We start from the raw sequence: 13,253 nt of genomic DNA, 5'->3' as shown, positions 1-13,253 counted from the left end.
TTCCTTCCTTGTCCCCAGCCCTCCTATAAAGAGGCCTGAGCACTGGCAGTATCCCCACAAGGCTGCTCGAGGAGGGTTTGGGCTGCTCTCTCTACAGACAGGGTGAGTCTGGTGTGTGTGGTAGAGGTGGGTTTCAGGGTGGGGGAGTCATCTCTTAATTAAAATTAGTAAGATTTTACCTCTTAATGACGTAGTAAAGCAGAAGCAGAAGTAGCTATGAAGATGCTAGTGCTCCCAAGGGTAGTCCACTCTCTTCTGGGTGGCAGGATGGGCTAGTCCTAGGGGGCAGCAGCAGCATCCCTGGCTTCCTTATGCCGCAGGTGGTCCTAAGTATATTGACTGCACCTTGGTGAGATGCAGGCCTGTGTGTTGTGGTGGCTGGCCCTTGGCATCCTGCTGGGGATTCCTGCAGGTGAGGGGCCACTCTGGGCCTGGACGGAGCCATAGCTCTCCTACCTCCCCACACCTCTCCTTCACACTGTCCTTGTCCTGATCTGCAGTGGTTAATGTTCTAGGTGATGACTCTCCTTTTCTTTTACAGGAGCAAAGCCAATGCCAGAGGAAGCTGGTACATTTTTTTTTCAATGTCTTTTCTTTCACTGGCATAAGTTACTGGTGGGGAGCAGAGGCTGCCTTTCCCTGGTAGACACAGAACAGCAGAAGAGCTAGGTCTCCTGGGACTGTGACTATGCAGGTGCTGTTACCAGCAGGGAACACCCAGGTGGAAAGGAGATGAACGAGCCCTCAGGGTCCCACCCTCAGCCTGGCTTAACTCTGGGGCCCCTCAGGAGTCAAAGCTCAACCCAATCCTACCAAGGTGGCCTGTCCTGTGCTCTATATCTTGGGCGCTATGTTGTTTGAAGCCTCATCCCTCATCCCGCATGCCGCCTGAGTCCCTCGCCCATCACCCAGATACCTCCCTGCTCAACATCTCCACAGAAAAGAACAAGGCCCCACTTTGTTCTTCTGTCTCCAACTTGTCCTCTGTCCACCAGACCAGGTGCCCTAATGGACAAAAGGTTCAAACTCCACTCCTGGCTGGGAAGGCGCCATTGAAATGGCAGGCCCTGAGGGACACCATGCACTTGCCTTGGCCATTTGCCTTGGCCGTTTAGGGGGTGTTGCGGCAGGGACAGGCCCTGAGGTGGTTACCTGTGTCTTTCAGACCCCTACATCCAGCCACCAGCCATGCCCTACTGGCCATTCTCCACCTCTGACTTCTGGAACTACGTGCAATATTTCCAGACCCAGGGTGCCTACCCACAGATCGAGGACATGGCCAGAACCTTCTTTGCACACTTCCCTCTGGGAAGCACCCTGGGATTCCATGTTCCCTACCAGGAGGAATGAGCAGAGTCCAGTCTGCTGCCTGCCTGGCTGCACTGGATGGGGCTTAAGGTGGTCCAGAGACACAGTGATGGGCAAGGGATGGGACTCATGCTCAATAAACTCCCTGTGAAGATGCATAACACCCTGTGGGTTTCTTTCAAGGAGCCAATGTGTGCTACATCTGTGAGTTAGCTGGGCATTAGTCTGATGGCTTCTGGGCACGCCTTTAATAAAAAAAAACATACATGATTTTAACTCATAGGAGTGTCAATCAGAGCTTCCACCCTTAGGTATCACCTTGCCATTCTACCCTCATAATGACCCGGGCATGGGCTATGGTGGCCCCAAATTGTAGGTAAGGAATCTGAAACAAAGACACCAGTTCAGCCTGACTTGTTAAATCCATGGTCACAGTTAGGCAAGCCAGACAGCATCCCTGACAGCTCCTTCACTTGGCTGCCTATGAACAGCAGTCATGTTGGGGCCAGGCACCCATACTTAGTACACAGCATGTATGTTCCCAAGAGAGGCAGGAATCAAGAAGCCATATCCCTGTCTTCGAGGCAGAGTCTTAGTCCATACTTGGTCTTTGAAGGTAAGATTCCAGGCGGAGGCCTCTGGGGGAAGGGAATTCCACCCGGGTAGTCCTGTGGGTGCGAGAGGATAGGCAGACAGTGTGACAGAGTGCAGGTACATCCTATGTACAGTTGGTAGGCTTCCCCGGCACATACAGGCCACGCAAGCCAAGAACACACTGGCTAACGTCCCCCACACTAGTTAGGAGATAAACAGAATAGGAGAATCCTCTTAGCTGGCACCCTGACTCAGCTCCCTTGGTTTGACCTTCACTTGGGCACCTCAGGACTACACTGACCTGGCATCGGAGGCTTTCCAATCATTGCTTACTTCTCCCCGATCCTGCACATTCCACTTAGGCTTACGGGGTTGGGGGTGTGTGTGACTGCCCCGGCCACGATTCCCATTTTATCTTGGCTAAGTCAGTTTCCCTGGAGCTGTAATCTCCTTTGACCCCCCATTCTCATTCTAGCAGCCCAGACCCTAAGCCCTTGACTTCTCAAAGTTGTTAAAAGAAAAACACCATTATCACCAACAAAAACGCCACACACACACACACACACACACACACACACACACACACACACCCTGGACACTCTGAAATCAGAGAAAGGGGGAGCATCCAAAGCCATGTGACAGGGTTAAGAGCCACAACCTTATGCTGCATGGAGAGTCTTGGCTCAACATTATTAGCAAACAGAGCCTGACAGTTAAGGAGCGGGGTGCAGGTAAACGGGAAATGACTCAGGAGTAACATGGGGGTTTTGCTGAAGGCAGAGTTACATGACATGTTCAGGGATAGTGGAGGGCCATGGGCCCTGTATGACATGGAGGACATGGGGGTTTTGCTGAAGGCAGAGTTACATGACATGTTCAGGGATAGTGGAGGGCGATGGGCCCTGTATGACATGGAGGACCGGGAGGTATCAGTTGGTTACAGGCTTCTTGCTACATTGACTTCACAGGGATATTTGTTAAACCTGGATCTTACAAGGAGGCGCAAGAGGGTCCCAGAGGAACATCCAGGAGCCTCACTAGAATCATCTAGACTGTCAGAATACCTCAGGCTTTCTCTCCCCCTTCACCCCCTCCTTATCTTTCTCTCCTTCTTTAAAAACCATGGTACAGTACAATATAGCACCCTAAAACGTATCAACCTCTCAGTGAACGAGCCAGAGATATAATGGGCAATACCCCCCCCCCACACACACACACCTCTAGAACTCTTTATTTTGCAGATTTGAAAACTGGTCCACTGAACACCTGCCACTCCCAAGCCATTACACTGCGTCATTGCTAGGAGTTTCACTGCCCTGGGGGTGTCGCATGAGTGGGATCGCAGCGTTTATTTTTGTTTCACTTAACAACATCCTCCAGGCTCACCCATGCCCGTGGGTTAGAAATGCTCTCCTAGGTAAGACTCCACACTATCCTACCGTGTGGTTTTGGTTTTGTCTACGTTCACCTCTTGCTTCCTCCTCTTGGCTGAGGCGATCCTGAGAGATTTCCGAGTGAACCCAGGCTGGGATTCTGGGTCACGGCCACTGTGCACAACTTTTGTATTTCTGCTAACCCTAGCAGGGCTTGGGGGTTCAATACCCATCTTCTCGCTACCCCATTACCGCCTGCGGTTTCTGTGTAGTAGCCATTCTGATGGTTTTGAACTGCATCCCTGCTGGGGAAGTCTCCTTCCTCCACCGACCACTCGTGCTGCTGCTCCTTAACCGGTAATCTCCTGCCTCCAGCCTGACTTGGGGGCGGGGGGAAGCTCAGGTGCCCAGGAACCAGGTCGGCGGGGCACCACCGAGGCGCGGTCCTCCGGCGTCTAGACCTGTTCCGAGACACGCCGGAAGTAGACGGGGCTGGCCGGAAGTAAGCAGAACGCCGCTGCTCCAAGATGAAGCCAGCCGTGGATGAGATGTTCCCCGAGGGAGCGGGTCCCTACGTGGACCTGGACGAGGTGGGGCTGCGGCAGTGCGGAGCGGGGCGTGGGCGCGGGAGCGTGGCCCGCAAACACGCGCGGGAGCCACGCCCTGGGGGATTCAAAAGCTGCAGGCGCCGGGGGAAGCGGGAGCTGATGGTGACAGTCGCAGGGCCGGAGTCTGTGTTACGAGAATTGCAGCGAGGAAGTAGGGTTTGCTCGTAGACAGTTCTCTGTCTGGGGCTCCCGATAAATCTTTCCAGGAGAGAGAGCCCGAGCGAGGCTTAAGGACTGAGTAGCCGCCAGCCCCAACCCTGGGGCAAGGGCAAGGGGCGATGTGTGGCGTTTGTGTGCTTTGCGCTGGGACGCGTGTGTAGACACGCGGAGTTTTGGGACGGCCTGATGCCTTTGGTCTTTACCATGGCCACAGAGCGATTTTATCCGGGACAGGCGCTCCAGTGAGGTGCTTATGATCAGGAGTGTCAGTCAGCTCTTGCATAGCAGAGCCTCTTGCTCCCCCTCAAAACTCAAGAGAGTAGAGATGCTCGAATGCAGCTCCTGTCCGTAGAGAGGTCAGGTATGGCCGGAAGAGGCCGATTGCAAATCCTAAGTGTAATAGCAAGGGGTGTGTGTGTGTGTGTGTGTGTGTGTGTGTGTGTGTGTGTGTGTGTGTGTGTGCGCGCGCGCGCGCGCACGGGATTTTGGTTGGTTCAGTGGTGAAGGATGTGCCCAGTTTTCCTGTGGGCATGGAGCCATAGGAGCAGAGGGCATGGAGGGGAGGGGACAGATGGGGCTGCGTCATGAAGCCTGCAGAATGAGTATGGCCCTGTGATCCACTGCAGAGGCAGATTCAGTCAGCCCCAGCTCCCCAGTACTGCAGCAGGTGGTGTTGGGCATCATAGTAAGGAGAGACAGACAGGCCGACTTCCTGTGGAGGTTGGTCTTCAGAAGGGTTTGGACTTTGGGTTTGTAGGGAGACAGTAGAGAAATGGAAACAGGAAGAATTAAGGCTTTGAAGAGGTTCTGAGTGAGGCAGTGAAGGTAGAAGGAGCTTGGTTGAGATTTCAGAGGCAGAATCTGCGTGGCTTACTGTGATGATGGGGCTGGGAAGGGAGGCCCAGAGTCCAGAGAGCAATTTCAGAAGGGAACAGAGGTGTTCAGCCATTTGAGAACCAGGAGGGGGCATTAGCCTTGGGGCATTAGGACCTAGGCCAGCTGAGCCAGCTGCCCAGGGTGCTGCTGCCTGAGGTCTCTGCTCCCACCTTCCGGGTGACTAAAGGGCACAGTGTCCCAAGAGGTGGCTGCCCTGGAGGACCCTCTGAAAGCAGTGTCCCAGACCTCAGGGCTAGGGAGGTCACTGTCCAAAAGGAGAATTACTGCATTCTCAGAGGGGAGGGTCTGGAGTAGTTATTAGAACTGCCGCTGTGTCCTGTGGTATGGTCCGGGAAGGGACTCAAGACTCCAGCAAGAGAGTACCTCACATGGCAATGCCAAGGAAGACTCAAGGAACACAGGACCTCGAGAGACCTTGAAAATAGTTTGTTTGGCTTCTTCGTTCACACTACTTCCTTTGTCTGGAAAATTCTGGCTCTGGCTTGAGCATTCTTCCTGTCACTCAGTATTCCATTCCGGGGAGGAGGGATAGATATGGTAATGAATCTACCACCTGCTTTTAGAAAACAAACACATGCAGTGACCTTACCTTTCATTCTGCAGGCCGGAGGGAGCACCGGGCTCTTGATGGACTTGGCAGCCAATGAAAAGGCAGTTCATGCGGACTTTTTTAACGGTGAGTATGCCAGGATTGGGTGCCAGGCTTAATCTGAGTTTCCTCTGCAGGTGGCTGTGTAGTGTGTGCCTCCTGTAGGTCACCGTTAATTTGGATCATGGAGCAGTGTAGCCCAGACTTTACTCTCGTCTCAGTCCTGGGCCAAGTGTATGGAGCTGTCACCTGGCTGTTAGCTCTGGCTGTCAGCCCTATTTGAGGGGGAAAACATGAAATAAGTCCCTCCTCAGCTCACTACCGCTGGTATGGATAGCAAATGCAAATGGACACACTGATTATGGCCTGTACCCCAGACCTGGGCACAGGGACCTGCACGGCCGTCTTCCCTTTGCTCTCCCCTGTTGGTGGCTTGCTTCGAATTCTTTCCTGGGCCACACCTGTTTGTCCACCTGGGCTCTCATGTCCTGGTCTGCCTTTTCAGAGGGTCACCTGAGCCCTGCTTGAGCTCGTCCGAAGTCAGGATGGAGGGCACACCGCCATCTCATAGCTCAGAGCTTTCTAGGTTAGAATATTTTACCAAACGGACAGTGAAAGGGGACTGTAACATCTCCAGACATGTGACAGGGCATGTTTGGTACTTCTTGTCCCTCTGATTTATGAAGTCCTCATTCCTACTGGCTAACCTTACTTGGGTTCAAATGGCAACTGGGAATTTAGGATTAGCTTCCTACTGGGAGGGTGGTAGTGTTTCATCCCACCCTAGCGTTCTTCCCAAAGAACCAGGGCTCATCATGCCATGTCCATTTCTCGCTTACTTGGGGCCCCCTGAAGTCCTGAGCCCAGATGGGTTTGGGGGCTCATTGGCATGTGGCTATTGCTTGAGTGGGGATGGCATCTGTCAGATGGGTGCTTTCCTCCCCGGGGAACATTGCTTGTCCCCAACTACTGTCAGGACTAGCAGGGACGAGGGGGCGTGGATTGGAGGGATGCAACGCATAATACTGGAGCCTTCGAAGGCATTTCTCTAAATTGTGTCAGGGAGTAGATGGTGCAGAGCTACTGAGTGTTTGCCAGTGCGGCCCTGTGGCACCCTGAGGCTCCTGGCTGTGCAGGGTGTGCCACCTGTAGGACTCCTTCAGAGTCCCGTTCATCTGTGTCAGCTCATGGTGCTTGAGGGATCAGCTGTGCACTGTGTTCACTGCCTGTGACTCTGTAGGCAGCAGGTGGCCTGGCCTGCTCTGTCAGGTGCTAACGTGGCCAGTAGACGTCTGGCTCCAGGGAGCCATGCCCGACAGGAAGGAATATGAAGGGTCCCTGTCTCCTCTCCTGCTTACTCACTGCCTGAGCTCAGGAGAATGTGTGCTGTTCTACAGTTTGCCAAACCCCCCGTCTTTAGGAAGCCATCTATTGTGGGAAGCCTACGAGGCACTGGGCTAGGGCTTCTACCAAGGTCTTTTGGCTTCTCAAGCAGACAGGCTTAGAGCTGCCGTCTGGTGGGCACTGGGCCCTAACTGTGGATCTGACGCTCTTCTCTCCTACTGTGGTTTATAAGTAGTGGGGGATCTACATGCGGCTGCCGACGGGCAGATGAGGGCCCTAACAAACCGGCGGGCTTGCAATAGAGCGCTGTCATAGGGAAGCCTCTCTGGGCGACAGCGATGGTGTCAGGGCAGTAGTCACCTGGAGAAGCGACAGTTCACGCCCAGGCCAGGAGGTGGAGGGCGGAGCAGCCCTGCATGCCAGCTCTGCACTGTGGACACTGCTTTTGCCCAGAAAGGTCTAGTGTGGGAACACAGGAGGCTTCCTTCCGGTCAGCTTTGGCCACTCAGGAGACAACTCTGCACTCCTGGTGCAGGCTAGCACTGTTGTCTCTATGCTCAGTATGGTCGACAAGCGTCAAAGTCGTGCGTGTGCACAGCACCCCCGTGTGATTTATTTTAAAAAGTGCCTTCTAAGTTAAAACACGGTTAAGAGTATATCATAGACAGTACTGTCCTCCAGAGTTCCACCTGCTTCCCCTGGCTGGATGAAGTTGAGAGCCCGTCCTGGGGAATCTTTTACTGTCTACCGCTGTCATCAAGTCCATTTCGAAGCAGATTCCCCACTTGCTTGTCCTGTACCTGTTCATATGTTACCTTTTATTTGTTTTCGCAGATTTTGAAGATCTCTTTGATGATGATGATGTCCAGTGAGGCCATCCAGTCGTACATGCTCCACATTTGTGACATGTCTCAATTTTCTCAGGACAGAATCGATGACTGTAGAGACCTTGCAGAGGTCACTAGACGTCAGGACCTGGTCACTCACAGGAGGGGGACTGTCTGAATCAACTGGATGCTGCTGGTTCTGAGAATGCCAGCCCCTTGTCCTTGTTTAAATTAAAAAAGAACAGCATAACATGCAGGGTAGTTTTAATTCCTGAGCTTTTGGGTGAGTGTTGCAGCCTCCTCCCCTTGGGCAAACACTGGAATAAAGCGCATCTGTCCCATCAGCAAGCACGCTATGCCGCTTTCCGGGGCAGCGGCGGGGGATGTACTGTCTGGTTAGCTTGGGCTGTGCAGGCGTGTGCATGCCTTTGAAGACCTGACTGAAGGTGCCTTTGCCCTGTGGACAGACAGACTTGCCCTGTGGACAGACGGACCCACCGTGCACCACTTATGTCTGCACCTCTTTCAGGGCTGCTGCTGTTGGAAGACCCCGTAGCGAAAGATTCAGGGTGCCTAGGGCAGTGACTTTGAGGGAGGTGCCTGCTCATTGGGAAATGCTGTGCTGGCTCCTCTCAGAGGGGGAGCTGGAAAAGACCTGTTAGCCAGGGTCACAAATGGCTGAGACAAGTAAAATTAGTTTCCTATCTGTCTTACAGTGAAGACTTGAGTCCTTTACCCGGTTACTCGTTTACCACTTGCAGAGCAGGAATTGCCAGGGCCCTGCTGTCCTTACTGGTGGATGAGGATGCTGGTGTCTGAAGTGGTTTCTGGGTTGGGGATCCCCAGTCTTCAGCAGGTTGGAAAGACCTGAGGTGAAGGAGAGAGCTGTGCAGTAAGTACTCAGGTGGCCAGAGAACCTCAAAGACATGATGTGGGCCAGAGACCAGAACCAACCCCAGAGGACCGCGTTCTAGTTCAGACTAGTGTAGTCAGAGCTGCATGTGAGCCTGTGCTGCTCTGTGGTGTTCACTTTCCCTTCACAGGAGGCCTGCAGCTCCTTCGGAACTGAGGAGAGGAAGGAGCACCCTCCCCTCTCACGCTAGCCACAGTGGCCATGCTGCTGTGGGAGATGGGAGTGCCCACCTTCCCTGACACTTTTCCTGACCCAGGGCAGGGGGCAGCAGGTGACTACACAGTGACAGCCACCATTTCTTTGGAGATTGCTGCTAACCGAGAGTTTTGTGGTCCCTGTCCAGCGCCTGACTGAGGCGAGGGTGCTAGAAAAGTCCCGCGTGGGTCGCATGGCCGTTGAGGCAGTAGTGGAGAAGAAAACTTGTTTGGTGTCGCACTCTGTCTTTGGAGGGAGTGCTTCCTTCCCTGCCTTCAGGCTTCATCCTGGATTGGGTAAGAGCGCCTGTGTCCCTGTGGACATGGCTCTGGGATCAGCGCCAGCTGTGAGTGTGAAGACACTCATGGGCTACCAAGGTAAGGGCAAGTGTAAGGGAGAGAGGTGAACCTCAGAGCTTGTTTTTGTTTGGTTGGTTCTGGGAGCCTAGAAGAGATGCTGAGAGGTCTCAAAAGGCCTTTTGTCCCTCCAGAGTCCAAAGCTGGGCATTCAGGATCTGTATTGTCCTTTATCCACTATGACATACAGGCCCCAGGTGGGGGTATCAGTCAAGGCCAATGGAGCTTCCTGCTTCAGCCACACCCCTCTCCAGGAAGCAGGATGGAGCACCATGGGCCCCGTGTCAGAAGCGTCCATCCCTGGATCAGCTAGTGCAGGTTTGGGGCAGCACTGAATTGTCCAAGCTACACTTCAGGTTCTGAATAATTGTTCCCTGGTGAACAGAATACAGTTATAACAGCTGCTAGATGACTTTGGAGGAGTCAGTGTGTGCAGTCAGGTGGCTGTCACCTCAAGAGCTGCAGCAGGGAAGTCTAGCAACAGTTAATGTAACTGTATTTGAGGGATGACCTTGCCCTCTTGTCCCCAGCATAAGGCCAACCATCTGACATGTGGTAGGGTCTCAGCAAATGTCTGCTAATCAATGTAACTACATAACAACATGCCTGATGTGCGTGGGATTTGCCAACCATGTCCTAGGTCCTAAGGAGGAGAGAGATGCCAAGCCCTGTCCCAGCAAGAGCCCTGATTCCATCTGTGGTCCTCTACTTAAGTCACCTCCCAAAGGCTCTGCCTCCTAACACTTCCCAGGGTGGAATCTCAGTGTGAGTGGGGATGTGGAGCACAGTAACAGTTCACCTTGGAACTAGCGAATGTGCAAGCATGGGACAGCCTGACACCAGTCTAAAGGGGACAAGGAACCTGAACATATCTGCCATGTGCTGCCTGGCCCAGGATGTATGTGAGGGGCTGGTTAACAGGATCCTGGAGCTCAATGCCTGGGTCAAAGCCCATCACTGTCCCTGTGATCTGAGCTGTAAGGTAGCAGTATCATTTTCCTTGTGGCTACAAGGAGTCAGCAAATAACTCAGGTAACATTCATCAGTGTCCTGCACGTGGCCAAGCTCTGTGTAATAGCCGCTGTTAGCACATTTATGTTTATGGGTTGCAAGAACTCCATGCTTACCCTTGGCTTCCCTGTAAACTCCTGGACCCCCTGAAATTCCTGTCCTTTCAGGAGACAATGACTTGCCATTTGGCCCAGGTTGTCCAGGATTCTGAGGTTCCAGGCCCCATACTATGCTCTTTCCTCAGAGGTCATCACAAGACCGGATGGTGGTTGGCTTGAAAGTCACTCTGGAAGCAGGTCACAGAGCCAAAGCACAATATTCTTTAGAAAAGTAGACTTTAAATGGCACAGGAAACAGTAAAAAAGGTTTGTAGAGCACCTGTTCATACAGCAAATACTCAAAAAATGGTGGGGGATGGGTGGGAAGATGACATTGCAAATCTGCATCCAGCACCCACACACAGGAAGCTCAGGGGAGAAATGGACAGTAATACTATAATGGCAAGACACCCTAGTTTCCTCACCACAGTGGCCAGGTTTCCAGATAAAAATGACAAGGAAGCTGGGCATTGGTGGCACACACCTTTAATACCAGAACTCAGGAGGCAGAAGCTGGCGAATCTCTGAGTTGGAGGCCAGCCTGATCTACAGAGAGAGTTCCAGGACAGACTCCAAAGCAATACAGAGAAACGCTGTGTCAAAAAGCAAAACAAAAAAGACAAGGAAAGCCAGCCTAGACTGGATATACCTGGGAGGCATGTGCAGAGCATCCCACACAACAGCATCGTGCACACATCTTTTCCCATGCTGAAAGAAGTGTCCTCTGTTGGTCTGTGTAGAAGCCCTTCGGCAACAGTGATGGACACCAATGGTGCGGTGCCACTGACACAGACTGCAGGAAAGGGACATTTCTTCCACAGTTTTACATGACAATTGTGGCACTAACACAAGTGCTCGGCTGCTGGGGAAGTGACGCGAGGCCACCCTGCACTCATTGAACAGTGGGCTAGACCACTCGCCGTATCTATCACACAGGGGACTCCTCGGGGCCTGTGAGTGGCGAAGGTGACATCTCTACCTGTTTACAGGTACAAAGAGCACACTGTACATAAAGGTATATGCTTTTTGGATGAGTATATATGATGTATGCATGTACACAAAATTCATCACGTGTATAGCCCATGTTAGTCAATGGGCTGTGGTCATAAGCACTTATACATGTGTACACGTGTACTAATGTGTTGTTGAGATTTTCTTCTCCTGGGGGGGCACCATCCAACTCTCAAATGAATCAAACACAAAGGTTTGTTCTTAGTTATGAATGCCCGCCCTTAGCTTGGCTTGCTTCTTGCCAGCTTTTCTTAAAGTAACCTGTCCACCTTTTTCCTCTGGGATTTTATCGTTCTTACTTCTGTATGTCTTTCTTTCCTTCTTAGTCCATGGCTGGCTGGCTGGCTGGCTGGCTGGCTGGCTGGCTGGCTGGCTGGCTGGGTGGCAGGGTGGCTGGGAGATTGGGTGAGTGGCTGGCTGGCTGGCTGGCTGGCTGGGAGACTGGGTGGGTGGGTGGCTGGCTGGCTGGCTGGGTGGTTGGGTGGCTGGCTGGGTGGCAGGGTGGCTGGGAGACTGGGTGGCAGGGTGGCTGGCTGGCTGGGTGGCTGGGTGGCAGGGAGGCTGGGTGGCAGGGAGGCTGGGTGGCTGGCTGGGTGGCAGGATGGCTGGGTGGCCCCTGATGTCCTCCTCTCCTGCTTTCTCTTGCTTCTCCTGCTTTTCCTCGTTTCTCCTATTTATCCTCTCTGCCTGCCAGCCCTGCCTCTCCTTTCTCTTGTCTCTCTAGTGACCATTCAGCTCTTTATTATGACCACCTGGTGTTTTAGACAGGCACGGTAACCTAGCTTCACGGAGTTAAACAAATACAGCACAAACAAAAGTCACACACCTGAGAGTAATATTCTACCACGCTAATGTTCCTAAAGGTCATGCTTTCAGCCCCGAAGGACCACGTGCAAATCCCATGTGTCAGGTGTGAGGACTGGAGCTCAGAGAGCAGGGGCAGGTGCGCCCACCTGGGTGGAGCTCTTACAGGTGGCCCCATGCAAGCAGAAGAGGAACCTTAGGAGAAGGTGCTTAGTCCAGACGGAGGAGGACGGAGAGCCAAGGTGGGTGGCCACCTGGAGTAGGCCAGGAAGTCCTAGGTAGAGGCTGGCACCCAGGCTGGGTCTTACTCTGTTTTCTTTGGTCCCTTTTATAGCTAAAACAAAAGGGAAGGTTGACCATCAGGGACAAGTTCTAGTGTGTGCTGTGAAGAGTGAGTGGCCTCATGACTCAGCTCTCACTGCGACTTGGTGAGGTACACTTGGACAGGTGCATTTGGTCTGCAGGCATGAGTCCTCTTTCCTGGCCGATTTTGTCTGGATGATCTGGCTATTGTTCTGGAAGGGACCTGCAGGGGGAGGAGTTGCTCTGAAAAGCGGGTGCCCCAGGCTCTCCTGCAGTCTCCCGGTGCCCTGTGTTGTTTGCTCACACTGTGGCAATACAGAACTGGCTTTCTAAACGGCAGCTCCACCTGGGGTATTTGTTCTGGTCAGCAGTCTCTGGTTGGGTGTTTTGTTTTGCTTAGATTTGCTTTTGTCTATTTTAACTTCAAATTTAATTTTGCTGAGACTTAATTTATGCTGTTGCTTGGGCAGCTCAACCTTGTGTCCCCAACTGTGCCCAGTGCAGTTGTATAAATGTTGGAAAAGCCTGTAAGAATTCCTGCTGAGGCAGGAAAACCACAAGACCCACCATGAAAGTAACATTTGGGGCAATTGTAGATTTATTTATTTAGCATCTTACTGATGAACATGGTTCCAAAAGATGTCATTCATTGCAAGCCAGTGTGGAGCCTAGCCTTTTCCTCAGAACATTCTGGGAAGGGCACAGTGGGTTTACTTTGCAGATGGTCAAGCCGGAGCTCACAGGGTAGGATGGGCACCCACACTCGTGCTGAGGTGAGCAGCAGGATAGACTGTCTTTGGTTGCAATGTCCGTCTCCATAAGAGACTCAGGGTCTGGTCTCAGTCAGTGGCCTGAGCAGGGCA

General features: G+C 52.8%; 2 protein-coding genes across 2 annotated transcripts; both read left to right on the top strand.

Annotated features, from left to right (window-relative positions):
• The first annotated feature begins 354 nt into the window (after positions 1-354).
• Otos (otospiralin) lies at positions 355-1,388 on the top strand. The gene is made up of 3 exons (XM_051190823.1): positions 355-412; positions 542-568; positions 1,166-1,388. Exons 1-3 carry the CDS (start codon positions 355-357, stop codon positions 1,348-1,350), a joined length of 270 nt encoding a protein of 89 aa, XP_051046780.1. The 3' UTR covers positions 1,351-1,388.
• Positions 1,389-3,740: 2,352 nt separating this feature from the next.
• On the top strand, positions 3,741-7,967 carry Cops9 (COP9 signalosome subunit 9). The gene is made up of 2 exons (XM_051190822.1): positions 3,741-3,865; positions 7,707-7,967. The coding sequence occupies exons 1-2, from the start codon at positions 3,803-3,805 to the stop codon at positions 7,875-7,877; spliced, it is 234 nt and encodes a 77-aa protein (XP_051046779.1). The 5' UTR covers positions 3,741-3,802; the 3' UTR covers positions 7,878-7,967.
• Positions 7,968-13,253: the final 5,286 nt, after the last annotated feature.

This window comes from Phodopus roborovskii, unplaced genomic scaffold, assembly GCF_943737965.1.
Source record: "Phodopus roborovskii unplaced genomic scaffold, PHOROB, whole genome shotgun sequence".
NCBI classification, from domain to species: domain Eukaryota; kingdom Metazoa; phylum Chordata; class Mammalia; order Rodentia; family Cricetidae; genus Phodopus; species Phodopus roborovskii.
This window is presented reverse-complemented; position numbering and strand designations above follow the sequence as displayed.